The following is a 21,807-nucleotide window of genomic DNA, read 5'->3' as shown; positions in this document are numbered from 1 at the left end:
TAGACATCAAAAAGGCTAATCAGGACATGCGCAGTAGCTCACACCTGTAATCCCAGCACTTTGGGAGGCCAAGGCAGGAGGATCACTTGAGTTCAGGAGTTCAAGACCAGCATGGCCAACATGGTGAAATGCCCTCTCTACTAAAAATACAAAAATTAGCTGGGCATGGTGGCAGGCACCTACAATCCCAGCTACTTGGGAGGCTGAGGCAAGAGAATCGCTTGAACCCAGGAGGTGAAGATTGCAGTGAGCTGAGATCATGCCACTGCACTCCAGCCTGGGCAACAAAGCAAGACTCTGTCTCAAAAAATTAAAAAAAAAAAATGACTAATCTTATTAATCTGTGCATGTAATGAGCACAAAATATACTAATGTATTCATGTAACATTTATAGAGAATATGACACATACCCACAACTGCTTTTCTGTGTATTATTTCACTGTAAAAAAATAACCATAAAGACTAGAGGTATGAGAAGTTTTTTAATGGTTATGCCAATGTAAGATAGTTTTATTTTATACCCAGAGAGTGAGATTTACCTCCCCATTGTTCCTAATTGGTTTTTTTATGGTTGATGAGATTTTATGTGTGGTAGGTATATGGATGGTCAATTTTGTGGGAATATTGAGCAGTCAGAATTCTTTTAACAATGACTCTGTCAGGAAAGTTGATCAGAAATATAACAGTTCCACTGACCTACCTTCAGGAAGCATTTCCCAATCACAAACTGGCTTCATTCCATTTGGCATTAACAACATCTCTATAAAGTAGTAAGAATAAAAATCAGCTTCCTCATTCACAGAGGGGACAAGTGAGTCTCAAGGTGTTCATGTGACTTACTTAAGGTCACACACATACCTAGTTGAATAGCAGGGGCTGGACTCAAACCCAGGCCCTCTGATCCCAAGCTCAATTTCTTTCCTTCTTCTCTTATTAAAACTAGGATGCTATTGGTGGCATGGAGGCAATAGGGGTAATTCAGTTAGATCACAGGAGAGAGAGAGCGAGGGAGAAATTAGTAACTGTCAGGAAGAAACTAAAGAAGAGACTAAAGAAGAGCACTATCTATTAGGTCACGATATCAAATATGTATTTATTAATATATTATCATATATTTATATTATATAGTGCAGAGTTATAGATATTAGGCAAAGTGAGACTGAAATTGAAATCAAAGAGATGAATGTAAAATAAGAGGTGTCACTGAAAATTAATGGAACAAGGCTTACGGTGAGTGCTGTATTATAAGGCATAGTTCTAAGAAGTCTCTTTGCATATGGAAACTCTGAAGATAAATTTTAGGTCTAGATGACTAGGATGAAGTTGCAGCACCACCATTTATTCGCTATGTCACCTTTCAGTTGTTTTCATGTATAAAATGAGGATAACAATTTACCTTACAGGATTGTAGTGAAATTTGAACAAGACAAGGTACAGGAGAGAGATTTGTAAGCTATTAAATGCTGCAGGGGTATGAGGCAGCAAAACACTATGGCCAGTGTTTGGAACTTACCATAGGAAGGATTTCAATTAAATCTAAGAAAGAATTTCCTACAGTGTAATAATACAGTCCAGGGCGGAATGGGCTCCCTCATGTTTCACTGAGCCCCTTCTCCAGGAAGTTTTCAAGCAGAGGCTGTGCGGCCATTTGTTGGAAATGTGGCAAAGAGGACTTCCATCTTAGAAGCTAGGGCACAGAATATTATTTCTAATGATTACTTCTGAATCCACGATCTGCGATGAGTGATATTTGGCAACTGGAGTGGCAGTTTCAGGTTTGGTACAAACTCAGTAATGTGTAGCAGCAAACAGAGTTCTCTGCCTCTATCACAGACTGTGCCTTCAACATGACAGCAGCAAAACCCCAACACGATAGGGTGGCACCAATATCCACTCAGAACGCATGTTTATGCACACACATATATTTACACACATACACTTGTTTACACACACACACATTAATTGGGCCAAAAATCGGAGAATTATCATTTCACCCACTCCCACATCCAGTTGATTAGCAAATGTAGTTAACTGTAGTATCAAAAGTACTTCTTAACCACTTTATTACGCTCAACACTCTGGTTCAAGCTACCATGATCTCTCATCTAGGTGGCTGAAGTAGCCTTTTTACTAGTATCCCAACTCAGTCTTGACCCACCACAGTCTGTTCTCCATAAGCAACTAGAAGAGTCTTTTTACACTATAAATCCGGTCATTTCACTCTCTGCTCTCGGTCCTCTAATGACTTTCCATCACACTTAGAATAAAATCCACACTGCTTTTCAAAGCTTCCAGGGCCCTGCACAATTTGGTCCCTGAATACCTCTTCAATTTTGTTTCCTGCCAGCTCACTCCAATATACAAAGCCTTTTGGCCTTAAGATTTTGCACTTGGCAGTTTCTCTGCTTGGTGTGCTCTTCCCTAGATATCCATGTGGCTTGTTCTTTCATGAGTTATCATATGAACATCCTTCTTCCATCACTCCCTACTGCCTTACCTTGTTTAATTTTTCTTTTTAGCATTTCCTACCACAGGACTTATTAAATATTTATTTGCTTTTTTTATTGTCTACTTATTGTCTAACCATTAAAATATAATGCTATAAGGGATTTTATTCATATCATTGTATCCACAGTACCTAAAGAAGTTTCTGGTACATGGTAGACATTCAATAAATACTTGTTGAATGAGTAAATGAATGAATGAATTATACTATGAATAAATGAATGTCAAATACTATTAATAAATAAATGTCAAATACTAGCACTTTTAATGGTATGCTTAAGGAGATACTTGTAGCAAATTTGGGGAATGGTGGTGATGTCTAATACTCATTTTTAGGTGTAGTTTATTCTGTGTGTGTCGTAAGGTAATATGTCTCCATTGCCTCAAACCTTCAGTTGACTTTATACACCTTCAGTTGACTTTATACACCTTCAGTTGACTTTATACACAGTGATGCCCGGAAGGCAATAAAGGCATTCCACAGTGGGAGTGTCAGGAATGTAGACAGCATATCCACTGCAGAAACCAGTGAAAGTCAGGAAACTTGCAATAATGTGGATTGTCCAAGGGAATGAAGGTCTACCCTGACATTCTCAAAAAACCTGAAGACTAAACTTTCCCCAGAGTGTGAAATGAGGCTTATGTCATTCTATGGAGAATTAGAAGAAAAGGGTGATCCCTTAGAGTAGAAGGAACCTCCAAGTAGGGGAGGAGGAATATCTGCATTGCCCTTTTTCTGAAGATGTACCAGTCAGAACTCTGGAAAAATGTTTCCCAGCAAAGGGGAAGCTTTGATAAAAGTGAAAAGTCATCACTGGGGTGATTCTTTCCTATCTTCCGGATGAACCTGTAGGGACAGAATACCAACTTATCTATCTACATTGCCAAGGCAGATTGCTTTCCCAGTGAATCCCAAAGGTCCCTGGTACCATCAATGATTATATTATTTCTAAATGGGATTTACCTCTGAACCCTCCCCCACAAATAATGGGGTTCTAATCTCCCTTTTCTAGAATCACCACATTCTGTCTTTGGATAATCCAAAACCTTGGGAAAGAAAAAAAAATCAGAATGCAAAAATTTATCTCTGCAAATGCAAGAACTTACCCAGACCCCTTAGAAACATGTAAGTCATTCAACATGTGGTCTCCATACTTCCTTAGATAAGGACCAGGGAATGTCTAGGGATTAACCTACTAACGAGAGTTTATACAATGGCTTTGGGGGAGGCAGGCAGCTTCTCTCTCCAATTCTTCTCTTTCTATGAGCAACTGTTTCACGTAAGTCACACTCACAATGGTGCCCCCACAATAGAGCTCTTCTTCCGGTTAAGCTGTGGTAAGTCAAAACCTACTTCAGAGAAGACAAAGTCACCACTTTTGGGGACTGAGAAAAGAGGTGGGTTTCATGTGTTTTTGGTTACTTGAAAAGAAAAAAAAAAAGAAAACCTCAAACTACTGAAGTAGAAGCACCCTTTACGTATGTATGCTTGCCTGCGGCGTTCTACCTTGGATTTAGCATTTCACAGAGGAAAAATGCCAATCTAATTTTCAATAAGCACATTAAAAGTTTTGATTTTTTTACATTTCTTATGTTCCAACTGAGGTTGAAAAAAAATCAAAGTTCCTAAAGGGAATGTCAATATCTCTTCTCTGGAATCAGTAAAGCATAGCGAGCTACAATCCTACCTTCAGAAAGTCCCAGAGGCATCCTAGAACAGCTTAGACTTAGGGAGATGAAAGTCTACTAGCCAATGGCATCAAGTCAGCTCAGGATGTCCAACCCCTTTCCCACTTCCTCTGTGCTGTGGTACCATTATCTAGAAGGGTCCATCAGCAAAAGAATCATGGTCTAGCAAACTTCCTATGACCCTTTGGAACTGGCATACTTGATGGTTGAAGCCAAAAGAGAGACAGGATGAGGAGGATTTCACCCTGAGGGCTGGGATACAGAACAGCAGCCAGCCAAAGGAAGGGCAAATGTGCCTATCAGACTTTCTCCAGGAAGCACCTGCTCAGGAACCTGACCCTCCATAGCAGATGAATAAATACAAAAGTTTTAGGGAGAGCAGATGACACATTCCAATGTGAAACTTTGGTTTTGTTCATTAACTTATTCAACAAGTATTTGAATATACTCTAAATGACAGTTTTACATCTGGTGACCCAGCAGTTTTCCTTGTCTCTGCCCTAACTCCTGGTAATGTCAAGGACCAAATATATCCTTCCTGTTTTCCAATGCCATGAATTAGAATGCATTAATTTTTTTCAATCTGTAGCCTCAAAATACCACTGGATAATTTACTCAAAGCTGGATAACCGCACACACACATTCAAGATGTGGCACTAATATAGATTCAGAGTACTCCTAAAAACATATGCACATATATAAACCAAGAGACACCTGCCTTATAACTAAGGTCAAAAAATATATATTGAGTTTCTAATGTGTGTCAAGCACTAGGTGAGTTTATGTGGATAGAGTGGTAAATAAGGTATATAAATTTAAAAAAACTTGCTTTTGGAAGTTTTATTCCAGTGGAAAAAAACAAATATTTTTAAAGTGGTCAAAATATGTATAATCACAAGTTTTGGTAAGTTCTAAGGAAGAAAATAATAACCGTAAAATAATGAGAAAAAGAGGGGACTCTATTTAGGACACCTGAGGAGATGACACTTGAACGCCACATGAGAAATCTGCACCAGAGCAATCCTGGTGATAGAAATGGAGCCCATGTGCATGGAGACAGCCTGTCCAGATGTTTGTCTCTCCTGGGAAATGAGAAATGCAGTCAGAGCTGGGGGATTATGAAGGGTAAAAAAAAAAAAAAAGTTTTCATCTGGTTTGGTCTGGAAGATGCAGGTGGTTTGGTTTGGGTTGTCTATTAAGGAAAGGGAATCTGCCCAGAGATTGCATAGTTCAAAAGTGGAAGAATGAAGATTTTAATCTAAGTTTTTAGTCCAAAGTCTATGTCCTTTCCACTATGTCACTACTGTGCCCCCAGGCAAAAACAAGTAACCATCACATCTATAGAAAGTTGGGTGAGTGTAACACTGGTCATAATATTGGTAATGGGAGGTGGAGAGGAAAGAGAATGTATATAGAGAAGGAAGGCCTGGAAAGATTTGCTTCATAGTTCTTCCTACCCCAATACATTATTCTTAAAGATATGTGCATATATGCATATAAAGATATGTATATATTTGAACAAATGTACATATTGATGGAAAAGATATATACATACCTGAACAAATGTACATACTGTTGGAAATGATTTCATATACAGGGATAATGTGAGGATTCAGAGGAGAGAAGAAAATGTTAAAAAGGGACAAGGAGGGGAAGAGGAAAGGTGAGTCTAGCAGACAAAGAAAATTGTCCTATTTCTCCACTGAGACTGGATGAAAGGAAGAGATCATGCAGATGCAGGTGGAATTGTGTTTTTGTGTAGAAGAGAGTTGCATAGTGGGAGGAAGGCATGTGGTTGGTTTGCAAGAGGAAAAAATACGATATTATTGACTCTATGAGTAAAGAAAAACGCTTTCGATGGAACTGAAGAAAAGTGCTAGACAATGTTGAATGACCATTGTGTTCATCAAATGTAAGGTAGAGATTCTCAACCAGAGGCAACTTTGTCCTCCTCCCCACCACGGGGACATTTGGCAATGTCTGGAGATATTTTTTGGTTGTCACAAGTTGGGGAAGTGAGGATACTTCTGGCATCTAGTTGGTAGAGAGAAGGGGTGCTACCAAACATCCTACAGTGTACAGGACAACCTCATAGCAAGCAATTTTTCAGCTCACAATGTCGCAGATCCATGATTAAGAAACTACAAAGTAAAGTGATTTCATATTTATGTATATATCATCTCTGCAAGACAATGTTAGGAAACAGTGATCCTCTTTGGGGGCAAAAATGGAGCCACTAGACAGGGTGGAACGAGGACTTATTTTCATCATATATCCTTGTGTATCTTTTAAAATTTATACCATGTACATGTACTACCTAAATCAATCAAAAAACAAAACTAAGTCAGTGACAGATCAATAATTGATTGATTTAAATTCGTGTTAGATAAAAATAAACTAAAACTAGGAAGCCTGTTTGGATAATTTTTGTCCAGCAACACCCAACTTCTGAGATGACAGCTTAAAGAAAATAGGATTTTTGCAAGGGGAATACAGTGGAGGAAGAGAGTATTTTGGAGTTGAGAGTCTTTCCAAGGTACTGGTTGTCATGACAGATGATGAAATTTATGCTGGACATAGAAGTCAAGATGTGGAAGGAGCTGATGTATGTATAAGAAAATAATAAAGTTTATCAATTAGAAGTCTCAATATTTTCAAAAATATTTTAGAAAAGAAAATGTTGGACCAATTCCACTGGAATAATAGGAGATGATGTTGTGAAAATAAGACACCTAAAATCAAATTCCAAAGGAGTTACTACAATCTTTAATGATAACAAAGTCTAGGGAGAGCTTATGATAGTGAGTGGTTGAATAAAATAGGAAAAGGCCATTGTGAATGACAAACATGAGAATACAAGAAACCAGGTGTTTAGATGGATCCCACAGATCAGTGACCTCTGGAGAATGAAGTGGCTCTAATAGGATGGCTTAGTAGTGGTAGAAACCATTTTTTGATATTCTATGTGTCTGATACTTTCAGCTCTTTTTTTGTTCAAGGAAGGTCGAGTGACCTAACCAGTAATTACATAGGCAGTACATGGAAGAACAAAGATTCAAATCTAAGTTTTTTAGTCCAAAGTGTGTGCCCTTTCCACTGTGCCATGGTTCTGCCTTCAGGAAAATATAATTTCTCATCAAATCTATGGAAAGTTGGGTAAGCTTAACACTGGTCACAATGTTGGTAATGGAAACTCTGGGAGGTGAAGAGGAAAGAGAATATATAGAGAGAAGGAAGCCTTGGCAAAGGCAGAAAGATTTGCCTCATAGTTCTTCTCACCCCAGTAAATTCTTCTTAAAGTTGTCTGACATCATAATGAATGAAGAAACCATGGAGGAAAGAAATAATAAGCAAAAAATTTCAAATATTAGTAAATTCTAAAAATTATTTGTATCCTAACATATACTTTTTATTATATGTTTTCTTTTCCCAAAAAGCACAACATATATATAAATATTTATTATATTATAGGAAAACATCATCAGTAGCTGACAATCAATGATTTCTAAGGACTATTAGAGTTGATTGTCAGGAAGCATTCAAAATCTTCACCAAATGCAACCCATATTTTCCTAATATGTACTTCACAATATCTACATTCTCTCTTTAGACACACACACACACACACACACACCCCTACAATTGCACTGGAAATACACAGGCTGTGTTAGGAATGGAATGAGTCCCCAAAATATCTCTCTTGCTTCTATGTTAGCTTCACCGATGGCTCAGGAGATACGTTTAGAAGTAAAGATGCTGCCAGTGGGGCATCGGCCTCTTTCAGCCTCTTTAGCTTATTATGCAAGCCTCTAGTCCTCCTTTTCCATCCCTTAAACACTCAGGTCACAACCATGTATCTGAAAGACAGTCCCCCTTGAGGTAGCAAGGCCCACCCTGAGAGGTGAGTTAAAAGGTGTCCTTTTCAATGTGCCCAAATACTCTCAGGCACTAAGATGAGTGTAGAACACCTGGTGGCTGCTTTTTGATGCTTCTGCCTCTTCACATGGCAGCCCACATGCTTTTACGTTCTTCCGTCATATTCCTCCATTTGTCTGGCTCATAAACGTTAGGCGAGTTGAGGAGCTACAGATCTTTTGAACCCTGTGGTCTCAAGGTCCACTTGGTTCATGTCTTCTTACTTGACCTCAAATGCATGTAAGAAGACCCTCACTGAATACAACATTCTCAGTGCCTGTAACAAAGAATAATAATGGAAAGAATCCCAAAGTGCTTTCCTTAGAGCTTATATAGGCCAAAAAATGTCTGAGATTCCTCAAAATTGACCAGAGAGAGTTCAGATACATTGACATATAAATGATCAGCACTGGTAAGATTGAACACTGCCCCCAGGTAGCTGCTGTGGGCCCACATCTGCCCAGTAGTGCAGTAGCTCATCATCTTCCCCTCCATCATCACCAGATCCTGGGGATACTTAGAGTTCCTCATGTAGACCTTGTGGCTCAGGGGCAGGTTGGTGCAAGATTGACCCCGGAAGTATACTTTGGAATATACAAAGTACAGCCCAGTTTCATTGATCACAAGACCACCCTTCTTATATTTCACTCCAGAAAGCAGGACAATTCCATAGGTGTCTTCCCATTCCAGAGGCATGGACCTTGAGTTGGGCTTGCCTGAAATAAATCCGAAAGGAGCTTTCAGCCAGGAATAGTCATGCATCCAACAAACTAAGTTTCTAAGGCAAAACTGTGGGCCCTTCCTTGAACAAATGTTTCACTCAGAATGACGGCCTGTACAGAACTGGCTGAGGGGTCAGAACTTGATCCATCACAGAATTTCCCCAACATCATTGTCCTATTTTGTCATCCACACAACTGGAACAATAGTATATACCCCTAATCTATTGCAGTAAGAAATTATTGAGAAAATATTAGCTCTCTGGAACAAAGATTTTATTATCTTCAGAACTAGCACCCAAACTGTTAGGCTTTGAAGTCCTTTCCTGAAGGAAAGAGCCAAATCCAAGGAATTCTAAAATTCTAAAGTTGGGAAGGATCTTAGGGACCATCTCGTCCATCATCTCACCTGCAGTAAGAATTATTCAGCCCCTCAGTTTGGGGTAGAGTTTCCTTTTCTTTTTATCTCTACAACGTCATGAACATAACCTAAATCTCTGCAGTACTGAAATTATCATAAATGCCTGTCTTTCCCTATTAGATGTCAAGCTCCCTGCGGGCAAGAGCCGTATGCTACTCATTTTCACATCCCCAAATTGGTGCACAGCAGGTATTGAGTAAGTGTCTGCTGATGTGACCAGATCGTTCTACAATTTCCGCCTAAATAATTCCAGGGACAATAGCCTACCACTTTCTGTGATATTTATTCCATTATTTATGATTTTTTTGGGGGAGTTTATAATGGGAGTGCCCATACCATATCATTTCACTCCACTTTACAGGCACATATTGAAAGTCTACAAGTGCCAGGAGTGAGTCTCCCTTCTTGCTCCTGTTTATACTCTTGGACAAAGCAGAGTGAAGCTCTTCCAAAAAACCAAGAAAACGCTGACTAAAACAAGTCCTCATTCCTCACCTTCTCAGCTCTCACCTCTTGGATCTGTGCCCCCAGTTCCCTAAGGGACTTTGGAATGACTGAAAAGAATGAGCTCCTTATGGGCAGGGGTCATGTCATAATCAGCTCCAGGTCTCCAATTTAGAAGGCCTTGCCCAGAGAATAGGGGATGGAAGTGTGTTTATAAGACTGACTCAACAAGGAAAATGTTAGTATGATTGAGTTCAAATACTGTCACCAGGAAGTAACAACTCTCTAGAGCCTGGTAATGGAAACCAGGCAGCCATTTTGCCTTTGCCAAAAGCTTTCCCAAACCCTACCCGTAACTTCCAGATACAGACCTGTTAAATGGGCCACTTTCCTCTGCTCCTTTTTTTCAGGGGGTGGACTGGGGTGACCTGTATCATAGAGAGAGGAAAAATATATGTTAAAATGAAATACCAACTGTTATTTTGGTGGGAATTTAAATCCCATCATTTAAAAAAAAAGATTTTAAAACCATAAATGGCAACAGTCTAACATATACTAATCATGTAAGTCTGAACTGCGGGATTCACCATAGTCTATATTTCAGAAACAAAGAGGTAAAAAATAAACCAAATTAAGATTGACATATGTATAAATTATAATGTTACAATAAAATATAATTAATATAAACGTTTATTCATAATGAGCTGTCATGTCAGTTATTGCATTTAGAACTCACCACAACCCTTTGAGGTATGTATTATTGTCCTACCCCTTATCAATTGCAAGATGAGCTTAGAAGTTGGGTGACTAATCCAATGAGTCAGCATCAGAGATGCGACCACATCCTGGTCTCCTGACTCCAGTTCCAGGGCTCTGTCCACTCTGATTCTCTTGTCCCTAAGACTTACAGGACAGAGACTGAAGAAGACCGCTAATCTGTCTGCGTGTCACCAGATCTTCCCCCAGGGACATTTTACAATCTTCCCAAAATTAATTATCTTAAGGCCTCAGACAATTACCTCATATCACTGAGGCCTCAAACACCTTTAATGGCTCCTCCCTGAAGATGCAGTTGTATACAAGTCTCCCCATCACACAATCCCAGCCCATCTGTCCAGCCTTATCTCCTTACTCCCACTGAGCACTGCCACACAACGGGAGTTCTGTGGGCTACACATACCCCCACTTCCCTTCCTCTGTGCCTTTGTTCATGCCATGTCTTTTGCCCATAATGTTCTTTCAAACAGATTTTTGTGTCAAATTCCTAAACATCCCATAAGGACTATCTAGTATACCTCTTTTTTTGGGAAACCCTCTCAAACCTTTTTTGATCAAATATGATCTTCCCCTCTTTTGAAATTTAGGATCACTCTGTCTTCCCCTCTCTTGTCATTTCTGACTCCTCTTCTCTGGGGTAACTACATAAATTATCTTATTCCGCTCAAATAATGACAAGTTCCTTACGATATGTTGAATTCACCAGAGAAGCCCAGTTTCTAACACAGGGCTTGTTACTAGCAAATGTCGGACAAATTAAATGGAAGAATAGACAATAGTTCTCAAAACAGACACTATTTCTCTGACTTCAGCTATTTCAGACAAGATAGACAGCTGCCACTTAGCTAACGCATTCAGCTACCTGAGACTTCAATAAATATTCACACGAGATGCTTGAATATGTCAGGTTCGTGATTAGCCTGTAAAACTCACATATGGTGTGAGAATGGCCCAATTCACAGAGAAAGTTACTTGAGCGATCATGACCTCTCTGGTCACCCAAGACAACCCACCATGAAGGAGGTGTTAGTGAACAGGAAAGGCAAAACTGAGTCTCTTCTGCATTCCTACACCGCAAACCACCCAAGCGACTCATCCGGCATTCAGCCATGCACTGGCAGGAAACAGAACCGAGAACCACATGTTGCATATCTTTTTATCCCTCATAGAGCCTAGTACAATGTTATTTTTACAGAACATGCTCACTAAGAATATATGCTGTACATATGCTGGAATAAATAAACTGCAGAGATATCTTAGACACTGGTGATGAGAGCTTCCTGCCCCAGGGTTTTTGCATGTGCGGTTCCCAGTGCTGAAACGCTCTCCCCCAGCTCCAACCCACTCCACAGCACATGCACACAGCCCTTCACTTGTCGGGCTTCTGACTCCCCAGGTGTCAGCGAGAACACCTCCTTAAAAAGGATTCTCAGCTTGTACTTAGTACAACTTTGGAATTGTATGGTCTGTTTGCTTGCTTTTGTTTAGCTTCTTCACCATGCTAAAAGCTCCATAAGGACAGGTCCCCTGGGCTGGCTCATCCTCGATCAGCATCCAACACCCAACATCTAGCTTCACACATGTGAATGAATAAAAGATTTAATTAGGTAACTGGAAAAAAATGGAAAATGTAAAAAGGAGCAAGTTAGAAAGTATAAATAATCTATAATAGTATCTCCCAGAGAAAATCACTGTTAGCAGTGTGTAGAACCTTCTAGTTCCTAAGAATATAAAAATGTGCATACATGGTTACATAGTCAGTATGAAATAAAACATATCCTTTTGTAACTTGTCTTTTTATCTAACAATACAGACTGCACAATCCCCAAGGCATTAAATGTCCTTCTGATACATCATTTTTAGTTGCTGCTTATTATGTGCTTGTTTGAATACACCATAATGTATATAACTAATCTAGTATGAGGCATTCAAGTTTCTTCTGGATTGTTTATTATAAATAGGCTCATAAGGAAGTAATGAACATCCTTATATATAAATCTTCAGGCACATCTCTGATTATTTTCTTAAGAGAAATTCTTAGTGATAGGATTACAACGTAAACTATTAGTTTCAAGCTTTTGATATGTATTTCTAAAGTGCTCTTCAGAAAAAGTTGTAGCAATTTACATGTATACTGGCTGAAACTAATGTTTGAACAGCACTTTTCTCTCAAATCTTTGTTAGTCTGGGTTTTTAATAATCTTTACTAATTTGATGAAAATTGGTATTCCCTATTTTTAATTTGCATCTCTTTTCTTATTAGTAAAGTTACTGATTTGATTTCCATGTGATAATTTAACAATTTCTGGTTCATCTTGGTCGATCTAGAGAAGATAATACTTACTGGGGTAGGTGGACCTGACTCATCTGGTCATTTGACTTTTAATCACTAAATTGACTCCAGAGAGTGGGTAAAAGATGAATGCTTAGGTACCTATCAGACCAGGCACATTCCACAGATTTTCAAAATGATCTTATTTCAGACATCCTCCAGAGGCTTTATTTTTCTAGCAAATATTTCCACTCTGCTTGTGTACATACGGACTTTCTAACATTTAAGGATTAGGACACAGACGCAGGGGCCAGAGCTTCCCAACAGTGGCTCCTATAAGAACTTAACAGTCTAGGAGAGTAGACAGGTGACTGGGTTGCCTGCAGTAGCCACATCCAGAGAAACTGAAACTTACTTCACTTAATAGATGGCCAGTGCTGCCTTCTTCTTTATTCTGAGTTTCTAAGGATGAGATCTATTTATAGTCTTTGCAGAGGTATCCTGCTTTTCCTCTATTTCTCATTCCATGCTCACTACAGAGAGACAGGAGTTTCCCTACTTCATGAGGCACCAGTTCAGTACTGGAAAGCCCTGTAGGTGACAAGGCATCAAGAGCCTGTGTTCCTTCTAGCCCCAGTTCCACACTAGGGGTCTTGGGCATATTCACCTAATCTGTCTGGTATTTTGTTTCTCTTCCAAAAAAATGAAATGGCTGGACTATATATTCTAAGCTTCCTTCCAACTCTAAAACTTCAGTGAATCTCATTGTAAATCTAAATCTAAAATTTCAATGAATCTTAGACTAGTGAAGCACATTGTAAAATCCATCTGTACAGAGCTTGCAAAACTATGCCCTGAAATTACATGAGATCAGTGTTCAACACATTGTCTTCTTGCCCTAGCTCCCATACAAAGGATTTTCCTTTGCAATCAAGGGTACCTCATGACTGCCTCTGAAGCTGAACATCCTTTGAATGATGGCTGAAGTCTTCCCTTAAGCTTCTCGGTGACTTCAAGAAAAACCATTCTAATATACGGAATTGATTATCCACATTTTAAAAGCTTACATCCTATAAAATATTTTGGAAATAAAGCTTCACTGTAATCTCTTTAGAGAGTTTAAAAGAGGAGAGGACATTTCTCAGAAACATCTGTCTCTGCCTTCACTTCACCTTCTCTTCCCAGGAGTTATAGCCACTGGCATGCACGCCAGGACCAGGGTGCTGTGGAAGGGGACAGGCCTGGAACCACTGCTCAGGGGGCAAAGGTCCACGGTTGTATATGCGTGTCTCTTTCCAAAGTCAAGCGGAAGTGATTTTGAATTGTGTGCCGTGCTCAGCTATATTGATTGTGAGCAATTCAATTCACTTCACATTTTTAAAGCAGCTCAAGGAATCATATTGACCAGAGATTCCGAATTAGCCAGAATTCATCTGATAGTATACATAAGCCAAAGTGTAGGACAGAATATAAGGCATTCTATTAACATATTTCAGTGCTGAGGATCATCTTTAGGAACTCAGTGTACATGTGAAAAAGGACTCACCTATTTGCTTCTCCAAAGATGATGCTGTATGCCTCTGGCTGGTAGACTAGTAAAAGAGAAAGAGAAAAGATGCATAATAAAAATAAAATTCTTTAAGCAAAAGAGATAGAATCATCAAATAAACCAAGCCCTGGAAAGAGAATCCAAATACCTCAGAACTTTTGCTAACTCGGGCTTTGGTCAAGCAATTTTGCTTCACTGTCCCTCAGTTTTGTGATTTGAAATCGTACCAATATTTTAAGTATTTTCAAGATTTAGTTTGGTCATCTGAACAAATTTACTTCCAAGCAAAACTTAAAAGTTTTGTTTGTTTTTTACTCCTTAAATCACTAGGTATGAGGCAGTAAATGGTTCAACAGACTGAGCTGACAACTGAGGAAAGAAAAACTGTTGGGCTCTGATTCTTTACAAAATAAAAAATATTCCCTTCACTCCTATGAGCCTCCATTTCTCTGCCTATAGAATAGAATAACTAGAACAACCCATTTCTAAGAAAAAAAGAGGATTGAAAAGCACTTTGCAAGCCAGGCAGTGGGCCCTCCACCCCCTTATGCCTAGTGCCTCCAGGGCATGGCAGTCTGCCAGCAGGCTTACCTCTCGGAGTTCTGCCAGCTCTTTCTGTAGGTGGAAGAGCTGAAACATCCCCAGTCCCAATCCTACCAAGGCAACCAGAACCATGAAAAACATCACAAGGAGACACAGGCCTGTGCTGTGGTTCCCCCTCTTCTTCAAGGGTGGCAGCGGTAGTGGAGGCAGTGGTGGTGGTGGTGGAGGTGGTAGTGGCGGCGGCGGCGGCGGCGGTGGTGGTGGCCTCCTTTGACCAGGCCTTCTGGGCACAGAGGTTGGACAGGGAAGAACTGTGCCTGGAGGGACCCAGGGAGAGCTGGCACTGCTGTCCACCCAGTAGATCTGGGGATATGGGTAATTGAAGGGCTGCTGCATGGCAGCCGGTGAGTCAGGCCAGCCCCAGCAAATGGTTTTACTTCTCAATCCTGTAGAGGCTGAGGTGTCAAGGACAGGACTCCTGTTGCTGACTGCTCAAGAGGAAGCAAGCTGGATCTCTCTTATAGAGTTTCCATAGCTAAGGGAAACACCTCTGTCTTTCTCTTTCTCTATGTTTCTCTCTGATTCTGCTTCTCAAAGAAACACCCACTCACTTTGCAGCTGAAGCTGAGAAGCCTCAAGAAGCTCAGAGCAAACCCCTGGAAGTTTCCGCCCACAATCTTCTGACGAAAGCTTTGGAAGCCTCAGTCGCTATCGCTGTACTACCCAAAGAGGTTGGTAGGCTATGCTCACCTTCCTGGGATCCTGTAGAGCAGGTCAGCAGTGGGGTATAGCCCTGTTGGCGTGAACTGCTCCCAGCTACCAGAGAATGGCCAGTGGGGCTATAATTTTATGAATTATAATTGTATCCTTTGTTATACATTATAATTGTATAATTTTAAGAATTCTACCATGTATACAACCAAAAAACTATTTAAAAATCCCAAAATAACTCTAACAAAAATTGTTCAGAACCATATTTTTTAAACTATAAAAATTTTACTGAAAATGGCTCTGAGGGGAGAGACCATGGAGTCACGGCCAGAGAAGTCACTCCCACATTTTAGTTTTGGCAGGAGGAAAACATCCTTTGCCATCATCTCTTCCCCACACACAACTACCATTTACCCTGACCGGCCAATCACCATAATTTACAGGTTAAAAACCTGCTACACCCCCTTTAGAAATTAGATCAAATGCTGCAAACCAGTGGAACCCACAGAGCTGCTTTGTATTTCACAATGTTTTCATTTTCATTGTTTGCCCAGCTTATTTACTTACGTATTTATTTAAATAGAGACAGAGTCTCACTCTGTCACCCAGGCTGGAGTGCAGTGGTGCTATCGTAGTTAACTGCAGCCTCAAACTCCTGGTCTCAAGCAATCCTCTTGCCTCGGCCTCCCAAGTAGCTGGGATTATAGGCATAAGTCACTACACCTGACTAATTTATTCTTTTTTTTTTTTTTTTTTTTTTGTAGCAATGGGGACTCGCTATGTTGCCCAGGCTTGTCTCAAACTCCTAGCTTCAAGACATCCTCCTGCCTCAGTTTCCCAAAGTGCTGGAATTACAGTCATAAGCCACTGCACTCAGCCCAACTGACCACTTTTAATATCAATATTAAAAATATTTTAATATATATATTTTAAATACACATTAAAATATGTATTTCTGTTCTGTTTTGCAATATCAGAATATCAGACACCCTCGAGGCCATCTCTGCAAACCCAATCAGTGGGAAGTAGGTAGCAGCTGCTCCTGAGAATGAGAGACAGGTGTTCTGGGTCAACCAGCCTCCACCACCGGCCTGTGTCTCACACATCACCTCACCATCTGAAAGGCTTGCCTGGTGCTTGCCGATATTTCTGTGTGTTGTCCCTATTATGGTTGCCAGATTAAATACACGGTGCCCAGTTAAATTTGAATTTCAGATAAATAATACATAACTTTTAGGACAAGTGTATCTTAAACATGTCCAAACATGGAATATACTAAACAATTATTCATCGTGTAACTGACATTCAAATTTAACTGTGTCCTATTTCTTTGTTTTTTTTGTTGTTTAAAGCTGGCCTCTCTACTTGGGCTCACCTCACCCTTTCCTCTGGCCTCACATACCATTTATATGCCAGTAACTTCCAAGTAGTTAGCTTCAGTCTTAATCATTCCCCAATAGAAGCCAAATAAATCCCCCATAAATCCAAATTTTTCATTTTTTTTATGTTTATTACCTTTCAATTTTCATTAGTTTTTATATCATGCTTTGGGATTTCCATGACTATCATTCAGGCCCACTCACCTGTACCAAACCAACACCAAGGATACTATTTCCCTGATACATTCTGCCCATCCCACCACATCCCCATCCCCATCCCCGTACAACCCGTTTCTCCTGAGGCCACTCTTTGTGGCAGCAACTTCATCTCCTTTATTTTCCTCTCCCCCAACGTTTAACTGGTCACCCAGGACCGTTGCTTTTACCTGAGACCTGTTCCTTACCCTCCCCTCAGTTTACTGCTCCCCTCCCCCATCCTTACCACTCCCATTTTTCTTACTGCTATTGCCTGGGCTCAGACTTTTTATCTCTCACCTGAAATACTGCAATAATGACCTAACAGGTGCCCTGCCACTGACCTTTCCCAAGCCCAAATCACTCAGTAAAATGCTATAAGGAAGATGTTTTTTTAAAAAACAAACCTAATGATCTCACTTCCCTTCCTTGTGTTGGAAGGTTTGATTCCAAGAATAATGCAAGCTCCTTACTATTACTCAAAGCTCTTTAGTGTCAGCTCCCACTGTCTCCTTACCAGGCACTTCTGCTCACATCCCACTCTCCACTCTTAAACAGTGCAAGGGATGAGACTAGCAAGACAGTGCATGAGTTAACGAGCTTTTGAACTCACATGTGGCTTTATTCATCATTATGAATTCAACTAACTTTAAACTTCATAATAATCAGAAATTGTAATTTTAAGAATTCTATCATATGTACAACAAAAATACTATTTGAAAATCCCAAAATAACTAACAAAAATTGTACAGAGCCATATTTTGTTTTTCATTTTTTTGAGACTGAGTCTCACTCTGTCGCCAGGCTGGCGTGCAGTGGCATGATCTTGGCTCACTGCAACATCCGCCTCCCAGGTTCAAGTGATTCTCCTGCCTCGGTCTCCCAAGTAGCTGGGACTACAAGCACATGCCATCATGCCCAGCTAATATTTGTATTTTTAGTAGAGATGGGGTTTCACCATGTTGGCCAGGATGGTCTCAATCTCTTGACCTCGTGATCTGCCCACCTCAGCCTCCCAAAGTGCTGGGATTACAGGCATGAGCCACCGCACCCGGCCCATATTTTTTAAATTATAAAAATTCTACTGAAAATGGCAAAGATTCAAATAAGTGGGAAAATACACCATATCCTGGATGGGGAGGTGCTGTTGCATGACGGTTGGGGGTGAGTGGTTCTGGAGTTAAACTGTGTGGCTTCCAATCCCAGCTCTTCTGCTCATTAGGACAGGTCAGCTTCCCTCCTCGATGCCGCAGTTTTCTCATCTATAAAAATAAGCACAATCATAATAGTACCTGCTTTATGGGGGTCGGGAGGAGTAAATGAGTCAAAGCATTTGATATACTTAGAATAGTCCCTAGCACCAAGGTAGGCACTCAACAGATGTTGTAAATTTAGTGAATCTTTCCCCAAATAATTCATCTGTAGACTTAATATAATTGACCTTCTTCCATTAAGGACAAAGTGGAGAGAGGGAGAGAAGTTGTGGGGGAAAGTGCAAAGTCAATGTTTGACATCCAGTATCTCTCTGAGATCCTGCCCTGAACTGATGGGCCCCTCCATTTCAGACTAGTACCTCCCAACTTTTCTATCTCAAACTCCCCACAGAAACTTCCAGCACTGTCTAATAAGAATTATGCTGTGTTTTTACATCTCCTTCTTCTCTGCTGCTTCTTTTGATTCATTCTGCAACGGAAGAAATTAGAAGGCCATACCTGCTCCCGACTCTCCTGCTATCCTCCAGGCATAGAGAGAATCTGAACTGAACTAGAGTCAAAGAGAGCATCTTTAAACACTCATATTGATCTTCAGTAATGCCACCAAACATCACAGGTCGGCAAAATCATGGAAAAATAAAACAACCCTATGTACAATAACAGGGACCCATTATGTTTTGGGTACTTCCAAAACCTTATTAGTAAGGAGAAATAATTGTTTTTTTTGTTTGTTTGTTTGTTTTTTTTGAGACGGAGTCTCGCTCTGATCTCAGCTCATTGCAAGCTCCACCTCCTGGGTTCACACCATTCTCCTGCCTCAGCCTCCCGAGTAGCTGGGACTACAGGCGCCCGCCACCTCGCCCGGCTAGTTTTTTGTATTTTTTAGTAGAGACGGGGTTTCACCCTGTTAGCCAGGACGGTCTCGATCTCCTGACCTTGTGATCCACCCACCTCGGCCTCCCAAAGTGCTGGGATTACAGGCTTGAGCCACCGCGCCCGGCCAGGAGAAATAATTGTTACAAGTAGATTGTAGTTCTGTGAATGCTAAAGAAAATAATATTTGCCTTTGAGAGATGAACTTAATTATAAATCAAAGGCTGGTGGCTCCCACAGGCTGGGAATTTAAATGGAAGAGCTTTGCTAAGTCTTGCTCTACCCTCCCCAATTGCACCTGCAGAACCTTTGATTCTGGAACCAGAGGTTCCTTGAGGATAGACAGAGGAGAAATATTCAGAGCTGACAATCTCTTTTAGGAGGAGGGGGAGGCTTACCAGCCATAGAGATTCAAAGGGACCTGGGTGACACTTTGGAGCAAATTTATGTGGAGGACCAAATAGGAGAAACCACCTTATACAAGTTGTTACAATCTTTTAAAGTATCTTCTCATTAGATGAAAATTCAAGTTATCTTTAATTGTGGTCGCTCTGGCATTGCAATTTCCTTCAGAAATTGTCTTAACCATCTAGAAAAAGGATTTAAGTATGCTGCTACACCTAGCATGTTAGTCACATGGAGGTTAAAAGGACAGGGTCATCAAGAGAACAAAGTTCCTATTTCTTTCTTCCATCCAGTTAGTTCTAGCAGGGAAGTGGACTCAATGGATTGCAACTCAGAGCTCCAGAGGTGATTCAGCAGTCGCAGAGAGTGATGCATAAGGAAAGTAGCTGCTATGAACCTTCACAAACCTAGAGGAGAATTCCAAGGGCATCTGCCAAGTTAGTAAGAAAACCAAATCTGATTTACCCCAGAGGTGAGCAAAGACCCCAGTACACTCCTAACTGAAACCTGTTTATTCACAGACATGCACCTACATATTTAATTTCACTAAGGGATTTCTGGATACTCATCTGAGTGGCTGAATGTCTTGACACCACTACCAATTATGTAAGAGCTATTTTATCCCATGTCCTCAGCTCTACTTGGTATTATCCACCTTTTAATTTTTGCCGAGCATTATGACTATAAAGTTATATAACATTGTCTGTTGATCTTCCTTTTTCTGATCTCTTGTGAGGTTGGACATCTGACCATATGCTTGTTGGCATTCAAGTTTTCCTTTTTATGTATATTTCCTGTTCACATGCCATGCCCATTTTTAAATTGTGTTTCTTACCTTTTGTTGTGCTGATTTGCAGGATCTCCTTCTACTTAATATTCTAGATATTAATCCATAGTTGCACAGGTTTTGTATTTAGACTTTAATCTATCTGGAGTCCACCTTGGTGAGATGAGACAGGAGCCTGTTTTTCTACGTGTATGGACTAACCCATCTTTTCTTCCACTGAATTGGAATATTTATCACATATCAAGTTTCCACGTATAGTTGAGTCTTTTTCTGAACTCATTTCTGTTTCATTGATCTGTTTATCTATTCTGATACCAGGGTCACATTGTTTCTGTAATTGCAGCTTTTTGGAATGTCTTGAGAGATGGTATGGCAAAATCCCCCCCTTTTTGTTTTTCTCTTTTCAAAATCAACTTAACTTTGGACATATTTGATTTCATTTATATATATATGTATATATATGACATATATATATAAAAATATATGTGTGTGTGTACATATATGAAAAAACTATCATGTTCCTAAAACATCCTACTGACCATTAGCTGTAATTGCAATAATTTGGAGGAATTGTTATTTTTATCCTATCCGCAACAGTTTTTCATATTTTTATGACCTTTGAAATTTTTCTCCAGAGTAGTCTCATACACCCTTTCTTAGAAGAATTGCTTGATGCTTTGTAATTTTGTTGTGGTTACAACTGGTGTCTTATTTTCTGTGGTGTTTTCAGATGCTATGGTAGGTAGTCTCTAAAATGATGCCAATAATCGCCCACTTCCTGGTACTTATGCACTTCTATTAGACCCTCTCCTTGACAGTGGCCTAGACTTACTGACTCAATTCTAGCTACTAGAATACAGCAGAAATGATGGGATTTCACCTCTAAGATTAAACTACAAAAAGAACTATAGTTTCCATCTCTTCCTCCCCTCCCCCATTCTAGGGGAAGCAAGCTTCCATATTGTGAGCAGACCAATGGAGAGGCCCATGTGGCAAAGAAATAATTTTTCTGGCCAACATCCAGCAAGGACCTGAAGCCTCCAACAGCAATGTGAGTGAGTCACATGAGTGGATTCTGCTCCAGTTGAGCCTTGAGATGACTGCAGCCTAACCTATCTCATGGGTTAGCCCAAGTCACCCAGCAAAACCAAGCTTGGATTCCTGACCCACAGAAATTGTGAGATAATAAATATTTTTTATTTCAAATCATTATGCTTTGGGGAAATTATTTATGCAGCAATAGGAAACTAATAACAGATGGTTATTATTGGTTTAGATGGGTGCTCTTTATTTTATAATTAATGTTGATTCTTGCAAACTTGTGGATCTCTTTACTTTTGATAGTGTGTCTGTTGATTCTGTTTTTTATAGAGATATATATTATCTCTATAAAATGACAATGTTTTATC

General features: G+C 40.0%; 1 protein-coding gene across 1 annotated transcript; it reads right to left on the bottom strand.

The window, feature by feature from the left end:
* Positions 1-7,581: 7,581 nt before the first annotated feature.
* Positions 7,582-15,462, bottom strand: FASLG (Fas ligand). Its single transcript, XM_033196223.1, has 4 exons — positions 14,883-15,462; positions 14,289-14,334; positions 10,065-10,121; positions 7,582-8,825 (listed from the first exon to the last, which is right to left on the bottom strand). Exons 1-4 carry the CDS (start codon positions 15,228-15,230, stop codon positions 8,431-8,433), a joined length of 846 nt encoding a protein of 281 aa, XP_033052114.1. The 5' UTR covers positions 15,231-15,462; the 3' UTR covers positions 7,582-8,430.
* Positions 15,463-21,807: the final 6,345 nt, after the last annotated feature.

Source organism: Trachypithecus francoisi, unplaced genomic scaffold, assembly GCF_009764315.1.
Source record: "Trachypithecus francoisi isolate TF-2019V2 unplaced genomic scaffold, Tfra_2.0 Lachesis_group5, whole genome shotgun sequence".
Classification (NCBI taxonomy): domain Eukaryota; kingdom Metazoa; phylum Chordata; class Mammalia; order Primates; family Cercopithecidae; genus Trachypithecus; species Trachypithecus francoisi.
Note: the sequence above shows the minus strand (reverse complement) of the source record. Positions and strands in the feature narration are given on the sequence as shown.

Bases quoted from the DNA above. Each gene is read 5' to 3' on its own strand.
- FASLG (XM_033196223.1), bottom strand. From the start codon at position 15,230: ATGCAGCAGCCCTTCAATTACCCATATCCCCAGATCTACTGGGTGGAC. The intron at 14,335-14,882 runs GTAAGCCTGCTG...CTCTTTTACTAG, and splicing joins AGCTGGCAGAACTCCGAGAG to TCTACCAGCCAGAGGCATAC. The intron at 10,122-14,288 runs GTGAGTCCTTTT...TCTATGATACAG, and splicing joins ATCTTTGGAGAAGCAAATAG to GTCACCCCAGTCCACCCCCT.